The sequence below is a fragment of the Melampsora larici-populina genome (genome assembly GCF_000204055.1).
Source record: "Melampsora larici-populina 98AG31 unplaced genomic scaffold MELLAscaffold_3, whole genome shotgun sequence".
Taxonomy (NCBI): Eukaryota; Fungi; Basidiomycota; class Pucciniomycetes; order Pucciniales; family Melampsoraceae; genus Melampsora; species Melampsora laricis-populina.
The window spans coordinates 1,087,371-1,107,068 of NW_006768767.1; the positions used below are offsets into that span (position 1 = coordinate 1,087,371).

The 19,698-nt window shown below is 41.9% G+C and overlaps 2 protein-coding genes across 2 annotated transcripts; both read left to right on the forward strand.

Moving 5' to 3' along the window:
• Positions 1 to 15,411: 15,411 nt before the first annotated feature.
• On the forward strand, positions 15,412 to 16,294 carry MELLADRAFT_90861 (uncharacterized protein; the record flags this gene model as incomplete). Its single annotated transcript, XM_007404936.1, has 8 exons — positions 15,412 to 15,415; positions 15,504 to 15,538; positions 15,622 to 15,680; positions 15,753 to 15,818; positions 15,898 to 15,931; positions 15,999 to 16,027; positions 16,102 to 16,189; positions 16,268 to 16,294. 8 exons carry the CDS (start codon positions 15,412 to 15,414, stop codon positions 16,292 to 16,294), a joined length of 342 nt encoding a protein of 113 aa, XP_007404998.1.
• Positions 16,295 to 17,877: 1,583 nt separating this feature from the next.
• MELLADRAFT_90862 (uncharacterized protein) lies at positions 17,878 to 18,378 on the forward strand (the record flags this gene model as incomplete). Its single annotated transcript, XM_007404937.1, has 4 exons — positions 17,878 to 17,892; positions 17,976 to 18,053; positions 18,136 to 18,275; positions 18,360 to 18,378. 4 exons carry the CDS (start codon positions 17,878 to 17,880, stop codon positions 18,376 to 18,378), a joined length of 252 nt encoding a protein of 83 aa, XP_007404999.1.
• Positions 18,379 to 19,698: the final 1,320 nt, after the last annotated feature.

Consider the following 19,698-nt stretch of genomic DNA (forward strand, 5'->3'; position numbering starts at 1 on the left):
TCAGGAGTTGATCATAATAATGAAGGTGCTGTTGATTGATGATCAGTAGTATTGTACGACTCGTTGATTCTTGTTGAGTCGTTCGGATGATTGTAAATCAAGTTCTGAAATTCAAAATTCTGCCTATTGCCTGGCTGATTGAAATTGAAGTTGAGCCCCTTTGTTTGTTTGTGCGCAACATAGCTACCGTAACGGGCTGCGTGCCTGATGCGTAACTGTAAAACAATATACCCGTTATCCCAGGATGCTAACGTAACTGGTTTCAAAAATATTCGTTACGGCAACCCGAGAGCGTAACTCATTGGAGGCCCGCTAAGCTATCAGATAGAGTAACACTTATAGTTACGTTATCTCTACGCTGACGCTACGGGTTGCGCTGCTGTCTCAGTGTTGGTCCTGACGTGGTACTCACTGGGGACACCAAGAGTGGAGTTATGGAAGTCAACTTCGACATGGGCAAGTCACCTCAGCTATCTCTTACTGTGTCGACTCAAATTGACCCTACTCTTCTTCACAGGCGCCTAGGCCATCCTGGACAAATCCCCTTGGAGAAAGCATTTCCTGGAGTTACATTCCCTGATTTTTGGGAACCATGTATCCTCTCTAATTAACACCACTGTCTACCTTTTAAAAGTCATCTTCCCAACGCCTGTGATTGCTTATCTGTGTTACATAGTGATTTGAGTGGCCTAATCTCTCCTCCTTCTCTGGGTGGCGGTCATTATTATTTTAAAATCCCTGATCAGAAATCCAACTATAAATTTGTTTACATTCTCAAAACCAAGTGCCAAACTTTCTCTTACTTCGTGCAATTCAAAGCCTTTGTTGAAAATCAAACTAATCTTAAGATCAAGACTTTAGTCAATGACAACGGAGGTGAATACACTTCAAAACAATTTACTGAATTCATTAATCATGAAGGTATCAAGATGGATTTTACTGCACCCTATACTCCCCAACAAAATCCTATTTCTGAGCGTGGAAATCGTACCACCACTGAAAAGGCCAGAACGTTACTCAAGCAGGCTAGTTTACCTCTTGTCTTCTGGGCTGAAGCAGTTTCTACTTCGGTTTATCTTGAAAATCTCACTCCCATTGCTAGAGATAATTTCACAACACCTTTTGAAAACTGGTTTGGTAAAACTCCTTCCTATTCTCATCTTCGCACTTTTGGCTGTCTTGCTTATGTTCATGTTGGTAAAGAACGTCGAGCTAGTAAGTTCTCCGATGTCGCCAAAAAGGTTGTTCTACTGGGTTATCAAGGTTCCATGCATAACTACAGAATCTACTTACTTGAAGATCATCGAGTTGTGTACAGCCATGATGTAGTCTTTAACGAAGAAATTTTTCCTTTCGCCGATCCTGATGTTCTGGCTTCTTTCAAATTAAAGCATGGCAACCCTGACGAGCTATCTCTTGAAGACATCAACGATGAAACAGTCTATGAAGAACCTCTACCACGTACACCCATACATCCTCTTGTTGAAGATCAAGACTTATCAATTCCTCTTACTCAAATCATTGATGAACCCTCTCTACCTTCAGCTACTCCAGAACGTCCATCCACTCCAAACCCACCTGAATCTACACCTGAACCTCCATCCCCTCCGCGACTGGATCAACTACCAGCTACTCCTCTTCCTGAAGAAGACCCACCAGTCGAAGATGAGACTCACCTTCCTGAAGAATCAACAGGCAGACCTTCTTACACCTGTAAGGTTCTATTGCATAGAACCTTCACTGTGATCACAAAAGGTAGCTCAGAGCTCAAGACTACCTATAATCCGCCAATATCTATTTCAATCAACCTAGCTCCGAGTGGAGAGTCCTCCTCCTATCAGTATCCTAGCTAATCACACTGTAACAACATATGAAGAGAAAAGGAATAAGAATAAGATAATGCTCACCTAGCTCCGAGTGGAGAGCCCTCCTGAGGAAAGGGATCTCTGGAGCCAGGGCACAAAGTACAACAACATCTACTAGCAACTGTCTAAACCCATACCGCTATGGTCTATGCGCTACCTGTAAGGGTACGCCCTTACAACACCTTTGTCCCTGCCACGATCCCAGCGCCCAAAGCCATCAGCAGTGCGATCGACGCAACTAACATTATTACTCATCGACGACGTGCCAACCTGGCTGCCTTTTATGCTGCTGAACCCAGATCTTATCGCGAAGCCATGGCTAGAACTGACGCAGTCAGCTGGAAAGGTGCAATTGAGAAGGAACTAAAAGCGTTGATTGACATGGGGGTATTTACTGAAATGGAACTTCCTGCTGATGCTCATGCTCTTGGTACTATGTGGGCATTTCGATTGAAGACCAATGAGAACAATGTGGTGATCAAACACAAGGCACGCCTCTGTGCTCAAGGGTTTTCTCAAATTCCCGGTCTTGACTATAACGAAACGTATGCCCCCACAGGACGTGCTGCAAGTATGCAATCAGCGCTGAGCATCTGTGGAACTGAAGACCTGGAATGCCGATTGATGGACGCTGTAGGTGCTTTTCTTAATGGCATCCCAGAAGAAGTTCTATACATCAGAATCCCGCAAGGCTACACTCCGAAATTGAAGGGTAAGAACATTGTCTTGCTTCTGAACCGATTGCTGTACGGTCTCAAACAGTCACCTCGTTGCTGGTACATTATGGTCAAAACTTTCTCCTTGTCAATCAATTTTTCTCCCTCTCAATCGGATCCCTGTCTCTTCATATCCAATGATCATTCCTGGCGATGTTTTGTTCACGTTCATGTGGACGACATGTTAATCATGGGAAGGGAAACTGAGCGTTTTGCCAACTTGATTCAATCAAAGTTCAAAATGGAGGATATGGGGGAATGCTTGTTTTACTTAGGCATGAGGCTGGAGCGAGATAGAACTGCCAGGACGATCACTCTCACTCAAGATAAGTACATATTACGTATGATTGAAGAGTACGGTATGGCAGATTGTCATCCAGTTTCAAATCCAATGATTCCTGGGTCTTATCTAGTTCCAGCTACCGACGACGAACATCAACAATTCTTATTGACTGGTCTAAATTATAATTGAGCTGTAGGACTACTAAATTACTTAGTCTTGTGTACGCGACCTGATTTAGCCTTCACGGCAGGACAATTAGCTCAACATCTGAAGAAGCCTGGTCCAGAGCATTGGGCGGCTTTCAAACGTGTCTTACGCTATTTACAAGGAACTTATCACAATGGACTTATTTTAGGAGGTGGACCGATTATACTCAAGATGTATGCTGATTCTGACTACGCTGGATGCCCTACGACTCGATGATCAACGTCTGGGTACATTTCTCATGTAGGAGGAGGTTGTGTAAGCTGGCGCTCACGAAAGCAACCATCAGTCTTGTCATCCTCTACCAAAGCTGAATATTGCGCAGCCTATGAGGCAGCTCAAGAGGCGGTTTGGTTATGACGAGTGCTTAGTGATCTGGGTTGTCCACAGGCAAGTAGTACTCCATTTTTATGTGACAACCAAAGCTCGCTCGCATTACAAAAGAATCCTCTGTTCAAGGATTGGTCAAAACACTTCTCAGTTCATTTGCATTGGATACGTGAAAGGGTTGAAGATGGCACTATACTACCCACTTATATTTCAACTAAAGAAATGCTCGCTGATGTGTGTACAAAAGCACTGCCTCGTCCACAACATCAATACTTACTCAGTTTGTTTAGATCATAGGATGTTTACAATTGAGGGGGGGTATTGAAGTCGCTGTTTTCTTATTTTTCTCTTTTCAATCATATTTCTCTCCTTCTATAACAATAGCCAACATCCTATTCATTCTTCTTTAGGTCCATAACTATTTGTTCTACGCTGTTCTTTTTCTCTTCTTGTTTCAGCTCTATGACCACTCATCCCAATGCGGTGAATGATACTCACAACCACTCTCGAATACTAAACCTATGTCTAGAAAGAATTCTCACTATAAAGAGCCGTAGTTTGTGTGTTCTAATTGTTTTCTTCACTCAAACTTCTCATCTCTTTATTTGTGCCACCTTTACGACAGGTGCATTTCTTTCTTGCTCACTTATTAGTGACTTCAGCCGCAGCGCTTAACTACATCACTAATACGTGACTCTCTACCAGGTGCATTTTTTTCTTGCTCACTAAACAAAAGGCAGAAAGATCAAAGAGAACTTGGCAAAACAAAGAGACACATTCCCATATCAAAGATTCTTTTGGATTGATTGGATGTGGATGAACAGAGTGACATGATAGCATGATCGTCTTTCTCAAAGTCGACGGGTTGAGAATGGGAGATCCGGAGGTACAGTTAGATCAATGAAAATTTATTTAGAAGGCTCGGTATTGATTGGAGAAGTATTTAGAAACTATTCATGAGTAAAAAGGGAAGGGTTATCTTGACAGTCAGTTCTTGCAGCATAAAAAAGACAGTAAGACATGTTAGACAAAACAAAATTGAACATACCTTTAGAAATGGATAGCTTTGAATGAAAAATCTCCAGGAGTGTTGGGTGACTTCAAATCAAAAAAACCGTGTACTGCGGTAATTGTGCACTAAAACCGTAAGGCTGATGAATTGAGAATTAGGAGCAATAAGTAAATTGAAAATAATCATCCCAAGGGCAAAAGTTTGGGTGGTCAAAACTTGGATTTGTTCAGCTAAAGAGTGAGTGTTTTGGACACTTTGTCGATTTTGTCTGAATCCACTGTTTGCCTTTAACTTGAATGATTCTTGGTGGGGAAATACAGGGGTAGGTTTGTACAGATTTATGATGCTGTATGACATCATCTCAATTTTGGTGGTATGACATATTTTGCTGGTAACTGACCCAAAACATCTTGATAGCAGATGGATGTTATGCTAAAAACAAATTGAAGTTTTGTTGAAAAAATTTTGAGGACATTGGATGTACTGGCCTTCCAGTGACCGGTAGGTGGGGGCTATGAGAGGGACAGTAGCTTACGTGCTTGTGCATCAGTCCTATGGTATGTGGGTGGGTTCCATATTTGATGATGGAGGTTAAAATCAGTCGTGATTATTGTGGGGATTTGGTGTTTACGGTGTAATCTGATCCAGCTTTCCAGCATGGCCATTCCTCTCATTGTTCCCGGAGGGTTATACCACAAAATAATTTGGATCTTGGTGTGGAGTTCTTTGTAGTTTTTGATGTCAATTGCTAGAATAATGTTGGATTGGCTAGGAATGATTTATATCTGTGCTGTTGGGATTAATTTTGAGACGTAGAGGCAAACCCGGGGTTGTTCTTCCCAGGAATTAGAGTGATAGTTGTAGGCTTTTATGAGGTGCCATGCTTTGTGAGTCAGGAAAGATAGGGAACATGTGTTGAACCATGGTTCTTGAAGAGCTAGTACTGTATACTGAGTTTTGGTGTGAGTTTCATGTGTGAGGTCAAAAGATCTTTGGCAGTTAAAATGGAGGATCAAGAATTTATCTAGGAATAAAGGAGTGTTAGTGTTTTCATCTGTTTGGGAAAAAAAATCAATTATATCAGTCAGGTCAGGTGGTTGCTGGGGAGTTCTATTGTTAGTGTTTTCTTGGGCCCTATGACTCATTGATTTCAATCAGTGGGGTAAAGGGGATTTGATACTTAGTTTTATGTAATGGGCAGATCAAGCTTTTGGGTAAGTGAGAATACTTAGATAATGATTTGTCAATTTTGGCACTGGTGTTCTGTGCATCAAAACTGATAAATCTGGCACATTTCTGGTCAGCTTCAGAATTCATGCAGTCTTTGGTATTGTGTGGGTCGCCACAGTGTGCGCAAAAAGGTACATTTTTGCAATTAGTGTGTACATGATACAAGTCAAGACAGTGAAAACGCATGGTTGGTCCTTGTATGTAATATTTGCTTCTGAGGCTGGTACAGTCAACAAAAATACCCCCTTTTTCCATATTCTGAGCCAGTTCATGGTTGAGTAAGTTAAGTACAATAGATCTGTGGTGTTTCTTGGTGTCTGTTGGGTTGCTGATCCATCTAGCAGAGTCAAGGTTAATTTCGATTGTTATGTTGTTTTGTGTACTAATTTTTTTGAGGAATTTGGGCTCTTCAACTTTCATGTTGGCTGGTACGTAGTTGAACAGGATTGGATAGTGTGTCTGAGAAGTGACAAAATCTTTGTGAGCTAGCGTGGTCCATTGGTGTTTGTTTTCAAGCAGCTAATTCTTCATGATTAAATTCTTGATGTTCATCAGAACGTCGCCTGATTTTAAGATTGATGATCCTATAATTTTGACTGTTTGGTCTCCAATCTTGGTGTTTAAAGCAAGGAGTGCTGCATCAACATGCTGGACTATATCGGTGTTGGTCATGCCTTTAAAAGGTGATTTGTCCGGTATCTTGTGAATGATGAGAGTCAAAGTTTTGAATTGACTGATTTCTGCATTTTTTGGTGGCGGTTTTGGGATATTGGTTGTTTGTTGAGGGGGGGTTTTCCATACACTTGGCTTAGGAGGCAGTGGTATCTGTTGTTGATGCTTGGGGTACGTTTGAGCTTCCTTTAATCGTTTCTCGAGTGATGCAATCTGATCCTTGAGGGTTTTAATTGTACACCACCAGGTCACTATTTTGGTTCATCAACCGGATTTTTCCCTGGTTGATTTCCGGTTTGTCTCTGACTGGGGAAGAACTTGTTTTGAACGAGTTCCTCCCAACCGTGTTTCAACGGGGGGTTTTCCCTGGTTTTTCAGCCGGGTTCTACCGGAGAAAAACCCGATGATGAGTGGAAAATGCCCAGTTGTGCTTCTCAAGTCAGGTTGGCTTGCAGCACCCCTTGCTGTTGTTCAACGGGACACTCTCAAGTGGTTGAACCCCATTTTTACATCGTAATGCACATATTGATCTATGTGTCATGGTGTTCAGATTGAAGGAGACCAGGCTGAGCCACTCATTGCGCTGAAAACACAAGTATCACATTTTGAGACAATGATAAAACAATACAATGATTACAGCTATAAGATACAAGTGGGGGCTGTGTGTGTCAGAAATAAGATACAAGTTAGGGCCCTGAGTGTTAGCCAGATAATGAGAATGTGATTTTTTTTTTTTTTTTTTTTTTTTTTAAATTTAAAGTGCTTTTGATTTCACACACCGCACTATCTATCTTCGTAGGTTATTATGGTGTAACTACAGTACAACTTCCTCTGTTTTAGTCCTACCAAAGGGTGGACTACTAAGCCTCCACAATGGTCTCCTTGTACAATTTTTTGTATCCAAATTAAACACACAAGAAAGCAGAATCATAAAAAGAGAAATGAAAATAGACTGAAATAAAGGAAAATTGGCATAGGTTTTTTTTTTTTTTTTGAATTTTAATCTAAGTATGTTTTCAGATGGATGAATCTGCCCGTGTCTTCTACAAACTGTGCCAGATATGGGAACACCGCTGTTGTGTCTAATAATTTTATGGCTGAGTTAATATCCACTTTAATTTTTTCTTCTTTAATTTTCAATCTGAATGCTTGACGTTGTTTGGTGAATTTCTTGCACTAAATGAGAAAATGAGTTGTTGTTTCTTTGGCCCAGCATGTCTCGCATTTGTTGTTGTCTTCTGCCCCGATTCTATGTAAGAACTGTTTGAGAGGGCAATGGCCACATCTTAATTGAAAGATTGTCGCCGCTTGCCCTTTCTCCAGTTTATTGAGTGCGTCAGCTATGAATCTACCACAAGTTTTGAATTTTTTAATTGGAATCTCTCCCCTTTTAAAGCTGATCTTCGTGTGTCTGAGTAGACTCCCAAGACTGACTGGCAATAGCACCATTTCTGAGTTTCCCTCTGCTACTTGTCGAGCCGCCTCATCGGCTTTTTCGTTTAGTTGGATCCCTTCGTGGCCTGGGGTCCAATACAGCAATATTGTGTGCGGTGTAGAGATTCGTTTTGTCGCCTTTCGTAGCAGCTTCGCGAGATATTGTAGCGACTTGGGTTGGATTGGTTTTGCTAGTAGTTCCAGTGCCGCTTGAATGTCACTGAACAAAGCTACTGATTTGTACTCGTTTGGGTGATCTGCGAGTAACGTGCTATATTTGATGAAACCAAGGATTAGCGCCATTGCCTCCATCTCATAATTAGAAATTCCCTCAATAGGTCCATAGGCATGGCTCGCCACCCCCTCATCTGTTGCCGCCGCTGCTCCTGCTCCCACGTCTGGTATAAAAGACCCGTCTGTAAAAATTACACACGCTCCCTTCTCTTTTTCCGCCACAATCTGTTGAGGTATCATCTCCTTGACTTTGTCTCGTTTTTTGTTTAAGTTGATTATCTCCCATCGTGGCTCTCTCCACGGTGGATCAGGGAATGGGTGTATTGTTTCTAGAGTCAATTCCGGGATTAATAACATGTCAGTTTTCCTCAGTACCCGATGTATAGGACTCAAAAGATTACGAGGGCGTTTGAAGAGTTCAGCGTCGAGGACCCGTTTTGTTGGATGTGATTTCGGCGCTGTTAGGCGTTTGTACATGAAGTTGTGGTTGTATCTAATGGCCAAATCCTTGAAGGAGATCATGTGAGCGTCATGGTCCATGTGATCCGTTGGGGAGCTTTTGAAGGCTCCAAGAGCCAGTCTGTTAGCTGCGTTTTGTAGGAGGTTGAAGATTTTCGTGACCTTCCCTTCCGTCTTCGTGGTGAACCAGACTATGCATCCAAAAAGGATCCGTGGTTTTAGAACTGCCACAATAAGATTTTTAGTCTCTTTGGGATCTGTACCCCAGTAGCATTTATTGATTTTACTCAGCTGTGCGATTGTCATTTTTCCTCTCTGATGCATTTTCCTGATGTGCGCTCCAAATCCCAGTTTTGGGTCGAGCCACAGTCCTAGCCATCGGAGTTTGGTTTTGGGTTCTAGAATTTGATTACCAAATAGAACATTTGGATTGTCGTGTCGCCGGTGCGTTAGGTGGATTATTTGTGCTTTCTTCTGATCGAAGATTCCTCCATGTTTCTTCCCCCACTCCAACGCTCTATCTCCTTCTTCTTCTAGATCCATCACATTGAGATCTATGTCTTTGTTTGCTACTAGGTGTGTGATATCATCAATGAACCCTAAAGATATTTTATCTGACTTGAAATCGACTTCCAGATTGATGAGAAGTGTTGAGTTATAAATGATGTAAAGAATGACGGATAATGGTGACCCTTGTGGTAGCCCGTCCTTCACATTGAATTTCTCCGAGATGTAATCTTGTAAGCGTAGGTCTGTTGTCCGGTCATTTAGATATTCTTCCACCTGTCGTACAATGTATTCTGGACAATGCTTTTTTCTAAGTGTGTCAGCTAGCCTTCTCTTGTGGACTGATGGGTAAGCGGACTTTACGTCTAGGAATAATCCTGATACCATCTTTCCTTCCCTCCACTTGTGATGAACCCAAGATGTGAGAATGACGAAGGCATCGTCCGTGCTACGTTGGCGTCGTCCTCCCATGTGTCCTTCCGCCAAAACATTGTGGGTCTCTGCCCAATATGTTATTCGCCTAGCAAGTATTGTCTCAAACACTTTTCCTAAGCAGCTTAGCAATGCTATAGGTCGATATGCTCCGGCCTCTGAGTAATCGTCTTTGTCGTGTTTCCTCAAGATTGCTGTGGTGGCTGTTCTCCAAGCTGTCGGGAAATAACCTAATGTCAGGCACGCATTGAATGCTTTTGTTAATGTTGGTACGAGTGGTAACTCAGCTAATTTTATCAATTCATTTGAGATTCCATCACCTCCTGACGCTTTCCTCGACGGGAGTTTCCTGATCACCTCGGTTACTTCATGTTCTGATATCGGGGGATAGTTGCGGTTCAGATCGTCCTGGTTGAGTTCTGTGATATCAGAGGTGTCACATTCGTTGTTTACTACTGATGTTCCAGAGAATAATAACTTAGCTTGTTCATCTTTTCCTGTTGCTAGGGTCCTGTCCGTGCGATAGAGTGGTGCAACTGCATTCGTTCCCTGTGCTTGGGTGTATTTAAAAGCTTTGAAGGTCAATCCACTTTGTGTTTTAGCCAGAAAAGCGCGCCAGTGGTGTCGTTTGAGATTGTTAATGAAAAACTTTACGTAGTTATTCCATTCCCAGTAACACCTTGCTGCCTCATATGACCCGCTCAGTATCATCCACTTTCTAGCCCTGTTTCTTTCTCTAATTATTGGTCGTAACTTCTCTTCGTCCCACCACGCCTTGTGTCGGTGTTCAGTCGTTTTCACCGTTTTGCCCTGTTTGTAGAAAGACTGTGAGATTGAATCCGTAATCATTTTCACCGCCACATCAATCTCCATGTTGGATATCAGGTTCTGGGGAACTGGACTTAGCAGATTTTCCACACTTTTGCAATACGCGGCCGTGTCGAGTTTATCCAACCTCGCCGTGTTATGCTCTCGTTTTGGGGGTTCTTCAGTCAGCATGATTGTTGTGGACATCATTTGGTGATCCGAGCCGTAATTGTTGCTAGTTGTGACACATGTTGTTAACCTTCTCGCCAATTCGAAGTTGATCCAAGTTAGGTCGATAGCACTGTAAACATCATTCAACTTCCCCAATTTGGCAGAGGAAAATGATTAATAGTACAGTTTTTCATAAAAGAATCTAATACTGCACACCTGGGCCATTTCACCCACACTACATATGTGCAGCAAGCTAAGTCAATAGTTGTCTATCATGTACATACAGGTCTGCTCAGTTTTTTGCCCATCAGAATAAATAAATCACATGTTATACCACATGTAACTTTTTCGACTTTGAAATTTTTTTCCCAAAAATTCACTACATATAATTCTGTAGCTGCTCAGGCAATATTGTTGAAGCTATGTCTTAGTAACAGAAAGTGTGTTACATGCAGTTGAGTTGATGAGATCACACCAAAACATTGAGTCAGTGTATGTAGTCAATCTTTTGGAAGCTTTTTTCAATCTGAAAGAAGTTACAGCATGTATTACATATGAATAACTTGTCCTGATGAGCAGATAACTGAGCAGAACTGTATGTACATGATAACCACATATTCACTGAGCCTGCTACACATATGTAGTGTGGGTGTTATGGCTCAGGTGTGGAGTGATAGACCATTTTATGACAAATCATACTCCCAATCATTTTTCCCTGCCCACTTGGGGAACCCGAATAATGTCTGCAGTGTAGTCGTTGGCTTTCCTCTGGCGCGTGGATAGAAAGTTGGGATATTTTTCTGTGAGTGGATCTTAAAGCCTGCACGGCCTTGTATTTTTATTAGTTCCTTAGCTAATGGGTGTGTATGTTTGTACGTTACCGGGTTCCATAGCGGGTGGTGCAAGTTCGCATCCATCCCTATTATCGTTGGTGTTTGTCGGAGATTGTGGTTCCTGTGCCATGTTTCCAGAACTGGTAAGCCACTATTCTGAGTTGGGGGATTATATACAGATAAACAACGTAGTTTTGGAAGGCCTGCTTCTAAATTCGTGATTTCTACCGCCGTGATGAAAGGTGATCCGCTGGGTAGCATTTCAATGTTCCATGACGGGATTCGTTTGGAGACGTAAATACCGGTGCGTGTCTTTTTGTTATACGTTTGTGCTAAATAGCCGTAAGCTATGAAGTCGTGCCAGGCTGGGTGTGTTGGTATGCGTAGGGTGTGAGGGTTGACCCACGGTTCCTGCAATAGAAGTACATCAAATAGGTTGTCAGCTAGTAAGTTTTCTACAACTACCTGTCGATTAAAACAGTTGAGTTGCGCTACTCTGAGTTCGGTTTTTCCTAAAAGTACAATGGTGTCATCAGTTTCAAATTCAACTGGCGCTGAGTGAGTTGGTTCTTTTGAAGGATCAGTGGAATGAATAGAAAAGGGGATAGTAGAGGAAGAAGAGATAGGACCACGTGGATGTTGATTACGGTTGTATCTTAACATGATGTAATTGGTGAGGTTGATGGAAGACCTTTGGATCTAATTGGGCAGTTTGTGCTTGAGGCTGAATGGGCGTATTTTGATTTCATTTTGTCAATTTCGATGTCGGGGTTTGTTGATGCATCAGAGGCTACACATCGTACACAGTAAGGGCGCTCAGGTTTGGGAAGACGGCACTCTCTCGAGTCATGGTCTGCTCCACAATGTTTACAAACAATTTTGTTTTTGCATTGCAAGCTGATATGACCAGGTTCCTGACAACGAAAGCATTGTACATGATTCTTCTTGCAAACCCTGACCCTTAAACTGTACCCTTCAAAGTAAACTGAACCCCTGGTCATCAAATTCATCAGTTCTTTGTCCAACAAGTTCACGAGAATTGATCCGGTACTCTGGCCTGTTTCATTGGGTTTGCTGAGCCATCGAATCGAATGGATCTTTTCAATTGGGATCGGGTTTTGTTCAGCCAGTGTTCTCTTGATGGAATCGGTTTCTGGGTAATTTTTGGTAGGTACGGAGTCGATAACTACAGGGAAAACTGCAGGCGTAGTAATCAAATCAGGATCAGCTAGTGTGGACCATTCAGTTCTGTGTTCCAGCAACCACTAGGCTTCAGCTCGCGTCGTCGTAAACAGTTTGATACAACCTGAAGGTAACACCGCGGCTCCTTTAACCTCTAGTTCGCGTCCTGCTATTTTCACTTTGAGTTGGGCTAGCGCGTGGTTCACACGTTTGATGATTTCCGTTGCTTTTACACCTTCAAATGGTTTGTGACCTTCGACGCTTCTGATGACTACTTGACTAGGTCGGAAGGCGTTGATGATCTTGTTCGAAGGTGGGGCTTGCGGTGGTTGGTTTGCTGTTACCTTCAACCCGTTAGTCGCACTCTTTGTCCAGGGCATCGGTTTAGCCGGCAATCCGTTTGAGACCGTTGGTTGCGCTTGCTGGGGTGTCTGTGACCCGATTATCGTCTTGATTTGTCGTTCCAAGTGATCGATACGCTGAGCTGCTTCCGTTGACGCCTTCAATTGAGCTTCCATCGCGTTCATTCGGAGCGTGGTTTCTTTCATCGATAACAGGAGAGCCGACATGATAGGGACTAGGTTGGCCGGTACGATTACGTCTCCGTTTTCTTGCTTGTCCGTGAGTAAGGTTTCCCACAACTGGTTCACGTCCATGCTGGCCATTCGTTGAGTTGGTCTTTTGGGAGCAGTTTCGGTCGTTTCAGTGTCCATGTCGAATTCAGCCTGCATCGCGTTATTACACGCGTCCAACGCGTTTGAATGCGTCGAAGTCGGATGGGATCTTTTTGGTCGGGCAAGAGGAGGTGGATCGGGTGGCATAGAGGAGTTCTGAGAGCTAAAGAGAGGTGTTAAAGTTGTTTTAGGAAGGGTGATGATGGGTTGATGATGATTTGGACGAATAGAAGAGACGCGATTGCGCAGTCACTGCGCAAAAGTTAGATGTAGTGGTACGAAGTCAGAATTCCCCTGATCTTGAGAATGTGAATGTCAAGCTGAAGCTATAGACTACAAGGAATAAAAAAAATTGGGGGCAAGAGGACAAAGATAATTATTTAGAAACACATTCTAGCTCGCGTTGAACTTGTAGATCAGAACATCATAAAAGTTTGCATTTGATTCCTTCTGGTAAAGCTTGGATTGAAATGAGTTTGAAGATCGATTTGAAATGAATCGTTTGATCTCAACTGATTGAAGTATTTAATTATTAGATCCAAGACATGATAATATCAATGGTTATGATTTTGTTTGATGACAATGTTTTAATCTGATTTTGGCTTGAGCTGTTGTAAGTCTATGAGTCAGCTTCTCTCAAATGATATATTTTATAGGTGTACCAAAGAAACAAGGTGGGGTTTGTTCTGTTTAATGTATATGCTAATGTTAATGCATGTTCTAATGCTATATCTTGATGATGGAAACCTGAATGTGGTAAATAAGTTAAATATTGAGTTGTTTTTAAGATTGCTCAAGGTCTTGGAAATGGAGATGGATCGAATTTGATATGAAGTAAGAGTGTTGACCATGGGGTAGAGTTTGCAAAAAGTGGTTCAAGTATTTGCGAAAGCGATTTATTGACCTATAGTTTGGACAAACAAAGAGAGAGAAACTCTGACAGAGCACAAAGAGTGAAGTGGAGAAATGATCAGGAATCCAAAACAGTGAGAATAGGTGGAGAAAAAGATGAAAATTGGATGACGATTACCAAAATACGTGTGAACCAATACCAGAGAAGTGGTTAATCCGAACGACTGACCAACTGTTCAATGGCTAATTAAAGTCAGTTATGAAGAGAATGATGATAATTGTAAAAATTGACTTGAAGTTTTAAGTGATTTGATTCAACATGAATTGGAAAGTCGTTCAATTTAATAAAAACTTGAGCCGGGTCCGTTACCACTTTTGCTGGATTGATGTTGTTAAGTGAGTTTTTGATTGATGGATTGATAGGATGTGGTGGTGAAACAATTAGTGTTGAGTGAGTGATTGGTTCCAAATTGAAAACGGTGAGGACATCAAACTTGATATAAGAGACCAGATTGTCTGAGGATGATTTGCTGTTTTAGATGACCAAGGGTGAACAAGTGTTGGACAAATTTTGGACTGTTAAGCTTTCACTTAACTCAGTCCAAGCCTTGAGGTACTTAAAGTTAACTCTGAGCTATTGTTTTAGCTCCACTGTAGAACCACTTCTCATCCGCTCATAAATGAACCAGCGGGGAGGTTGACTAGCACCATGGTTGTGCAATGGTTTGGATGGAATACCGTTGATCAACCGCAGACCAGGTGGTTGATCAACTGTGTTTTATCAAACCATTGCAAAACCAGGGCCCGGGTAGTGGGCCCACCAAGTATGAACCGGATCTCACCGGTTCAACTTCAAACGCCGTACCGCCGGTTGGTCAACAAAAAATGACCTGGTGGTGTAATAAGCTTTAAAAACTGCCACGACGGTTATTATCCGTCGAACTCTGTAACGAGATTAAGCAGTACGCTGTCTCCTTCTAGTTATCCTCGGCTCCCAAATCGAGTGAGTTTTGTGGCTCGGCATCGATTTTCCAGAAATTATCCGCTCGGTCCGAGACTTGACGCTTGTCGGGACTAGCAACTAGACATTCGTGTTGATTGATTTACCAAGTCAGAAAAGCCTGCCACACATTCCCCGCCAAATTGCTCGAGTTGTGCGGGCAAAGTTGATCAAGCTTTTGTAAAATGACTGTGCATCCCACAGGTGAGCATTGGCCAGTTGATGCAGATCTGAGTCGATAAGCCACCAGAGATAATCAGAGTGAATCCTCCAGAGTGGTTATCTAGACTGTCAATTAACCGATAAAACAAAGGAAGACCGTCTGGAAATAGAGTGATCGATAAACAGGCTATCACCGGGTGTAAGGATAACCGGTGGTTTGAGTAAACCAACTGAGACTACAAATAGGGTCAAAGTTTTGGTCTTCAAGTTTATAATTTAAAGCTTTACTTCACTATAGTCTTCGTCACCACCGTCAATAACTCGCATTTGTATAACACTCAAAGCTTTAATCATGGGTTTGTTCCAGTTGGAATCTGTTTTCTCATCGTTAAAAGAAGTATACATTTGCTAGAGTTAATAGGCTGTTCAACTCATCTTTTATAGGTTTCTTTGATCATAAATCTGAAGAGTCTCAAAAGGTCAGTTACCTAATCTTATTCCGAAATTCAATTCTTTCGAGCATACGTTTCAAGCTGAGGATAAATCATTTTGAACTTGATAGTGGCAAGAGTTTAATGAGATTCAAGAAGGTGGCTATGAACCTGAGCGTCACAAAGCCAAGTGAGTTTCTCTTATCTCTCCCTCATCTTGAATTTTCTCTCATGATTGATATGTTCGATTTGTGATTTGAAGAATCTCGCACGAGCTCATAAGTGGCGCTGCTGCCTTCGAGGCCGCCAAAGCCTGGGAAGATCACAAGTAGGACATCTTTTTTGTCATCAATGCTCGATATGATCAACTGACCATCAATCCCGATTTAATGCACTCATCATCACAGGAAGAAAAATGGTGAACCTGAAAACCATGCCAGGGTGAAATGCTTTCAATTCAATATCTTCAATCAAGACCTTGATCAATACTGACGAGTCAAAAAAATAGGCTAAGGAGATTGCTGCCGGTTTCGCTGGGTGGATATTTTATAAACTTTTTCATATGGGTTCAAGTGGCTGAATATATTTTTGTTCTTTGATTTTACATTCAGAGCGTTTGTTGATCGTATGGTTGAGACCCATGGGCTAGATTTCATCGATCAAGAAAAAACCAAACGAGATGCTCGTAAGAGGGTTGAGGTCAGCTGCACTTATAATTTCTACTGATCTCTTGATGCAAGCACTGATTCAGATTGCAATGTCGATCTTCGAATCTAGGAAGCAATTGATGAGAATGGTTATTGATAACGCTAGGCTCTCATTCTTCTCTTATCAACCAAGGCTAAGAGTATAATCATGTAGAAGAACATGATAAACTATGCATTGCCATATCTTGAGAGCAATTTTGTCTTCTTGAGATACGTTTCTGGTTTAGTAAACATGATCAGTTGCTCATGATGTCGATCAAAAGAGAGTTGTACAAAGATTCGTCTTTTTCTGCGGCAAAATGTAGTGAAAGGAATGATGTCACGTTCGCAGCCAATTAGAGTCTCGGCGACACCTGATCTTCCTCAATGGATCATCACCTTATCGTAAAAACAGTTATGTAGATAAGATGTGCTTGCATTCTATATTGTGAACGCACGGAGAACCAAGCGCAGCACAATCTCAGGTGATGCTGACAGTGATAGTCGCTATACGCTGTTTTGTATGTAAGGGGTACATGGAAACAAAGGTCGGAGGGGGCGCGAAAGCTCAAGGAAGCCTTCTCGGCCGAGCCGTCCACCGATTTAGTTGAAAGTCCCTATGAGGAATTCGACTGTGATGCGCCAGGTAGAATTATTGAAGTGTTTCATCGCGATAATCCTCTGTACCCAAGTATGTGTCATCAGGTCACTGATATAGACTGATATGGTATCATATTGTATATAGATTTGACCACATGCGTACATGCGCCCACAATACTATCCCTGATAAGCATACAAATCGGGATTACCAGTGGGAAAGAGTAACGGACAGGTGATAATCTAACCGTGTACAGCCTAGAACAGGATTTCAGTGCCTCCCACGGCTACGGCTGCATGATACTATACCGAGCACGACGTGTTTGAGCGGATGCGCGCCACCATGAACTCCCGTCTGGGAGTTGCAGCGGCCGTTCGAGACAATGATCATATTCAGTCCCATTGATAAGCCAGAATGCAAGGTTTATTGGTCAAGAACAATTGGTTTCACCTCGCCATCTCGTTGAAGTTTGTCGTGCTATCGGCCATTGCACCGGCAAATGAACACACATGAGGGGGAGATAACAATTCCTAACGCGCAGACACAAGATCGCGGTCAACACAGGCGCATATAAAAGCACCTCTTACCATTCCCATCCTCATGCTGCGTTGTGAAGATTCCTTACCCCTCTTACCCTACAATCTAGCTTTACTATTTGGCTCGAATTGAGGTTTTTCCGAATCTTTCATATCTAACAAACTATCATTATTATTACTCGCTCATCAAACCTTTGCGTTTCAGAGTTATGCATTCATATAAATACCTCGCGATGATATTCCTTTGTGGTGCTCTACGGGGAACGATCAGCCGGCCACTCACCGAGCTGCTTGAACACTCGGAGCCATATCTCCATAAAGGAGCCTCTTCCCACACTTTGTCCGCTTCACTAGTAACTGAACCTAAGTGGTTAAGGGAACAGGCTATGAGGTCGACTTATCCAACCAATCGTCAGTGATTCTCCCTTTTCATAGAATGCATCCTCGCACTTGGTCATAGATAGTCCACTATACTATGAGGCCTTAAAACTCACGCCTCTTGCTTACATTTATTAAAAGAAAAAGCCGGTTCGAAAGGGTTGGTAACAAAGCAAACAGAGGTCAGAGATGCTGGAGAGTCAAGTATGTCGTATCACATGTCCTTCAGTTATTATTCTTATTATCCTTATCTCTGACATCACCTGAACTTGCTATTAACAACTTAGATTTTCGTTCCAATTCAAACAATGTGTTACCCAAACACGGTGGGGTGTTTGAAATTGAATCAGGGGAACATTTCGCTCGTTTGTAACACATTCTTTTCCTCCATCGACTCACAGTCAGTATAGCCCCACTGACGTATCAAATTTCAATTCTCAAACTCAGCCGCTTGGCATGATGTTGAAAACGAACCATATTCAGATGAAGGCACTGATCAGTATAAATCTTATCAAAGCCGCGCCCACGCCAGCAATAGCCCTCCAACTTCCCCGAGATCCTATTTCTTGTCGCTTGGATCTTCCTATGTAAGCAAGGATAAATTACTTACTCAAAACTTGGTTCAAACTTCTGACTTTCTCCTCCTGTCTTATCATTGCGAATCCATCCAGAAAGCGCGGGATGCCCTAAATGCGCGCGAAGCAAGTGTCTCGGAAGACTCCGGCAAGCTTGATCACAAAGGCGCTATCAGAATTAATCCAAGAGGTGACTCAAAATTCTTGAACACAGTTTGGGCTTGAGTACATAAATCATCTCAGTGCACGGAGTCACAGTAAGCCTATTGAATTTATCTACATTTCTCTAAGCATTTCAGCTGATGTGGCCTCTTGATAGGCCCATTTTTTGCCCATATACAATCAATTCCTTTAATACCACCGAACATTTCTATGATCAACCCCATAACTCTTCATTTGAGGAATAATGATGCCATATCAGGACTTCATATCTCTTCTTTTCTTATCATATCTCTTACAATACTACATCATGAATGTTTCATATATGTATTCTGCAGATTTTTATACAATAGTTTCATGAAGTAAATAATCTTGTGATTTACTACAAATAAGCAGCTTTTGATATTGTGAATTGCTTTTTATAAATGTTTGAAAATCACATTTCCGTATCCCATCTTCAGGTCATGACGTACAGCACCCAAAGGTGACTGCCCTGTGCAAATCAGTAATGGTATCTTTATTTGCTCTGGACAAAGGGCTTGGATCTGCTCTGTCCAGAGATTAATTGAGTATGTGCAGCTTCAATGTGTTTGGTAGGAATATTGAGGAGTGGTCAGAGTATGTTTTCATATGGTGTAGGGCTATAAGGGTATATCTCTCTAGAAGGATATGGATGTTTCCGTGATGAGTTTTTTACAATCAGGTCAGGTTTGGGAGCCATTGTTGAGATTCTCATTGACATATTGTTGTATTGTAAATGATGATTGTCCCTGTGGTCTTTCATTATAAATCATTCATGATTTCAACAAGTAAATCCCATTTTATGAAAGTTTGTCTGTACCCCATCTTCCCCACCACTTTGCTCAAGTTTTGCGCACAAAATCCATCAAGCTTTTCTGAAATGATTCTGACATTTGAGAGAACCCATTGGATCTCATCCAATCAAATTATGTGAAAACCTTGGAATAGGGGCTAAATTGAACAAGAAAAGTACGTAATTCAGATTCTTATCTAAATGGAATGTGACACAAATGTCTTCTTCTCACAGATCAGGAAAAAACTGAATACCTGAAGTGAACAAGAAAGGTAGAATAACTCAGATTTTTATCTTAGTGTAATGTGACACAACCTAAGACAAGAACATCAAGGTTAGATTGTGGTTTAGACAAAGGAAAACTGTTATGAAGAAATTGGTCAACTTACTGTCTTCTTTTTGCAGATGAGGGAAAGAAGACAAGTAAAGGGCAGATAAGCATCATAATAGTTAATCAATCAC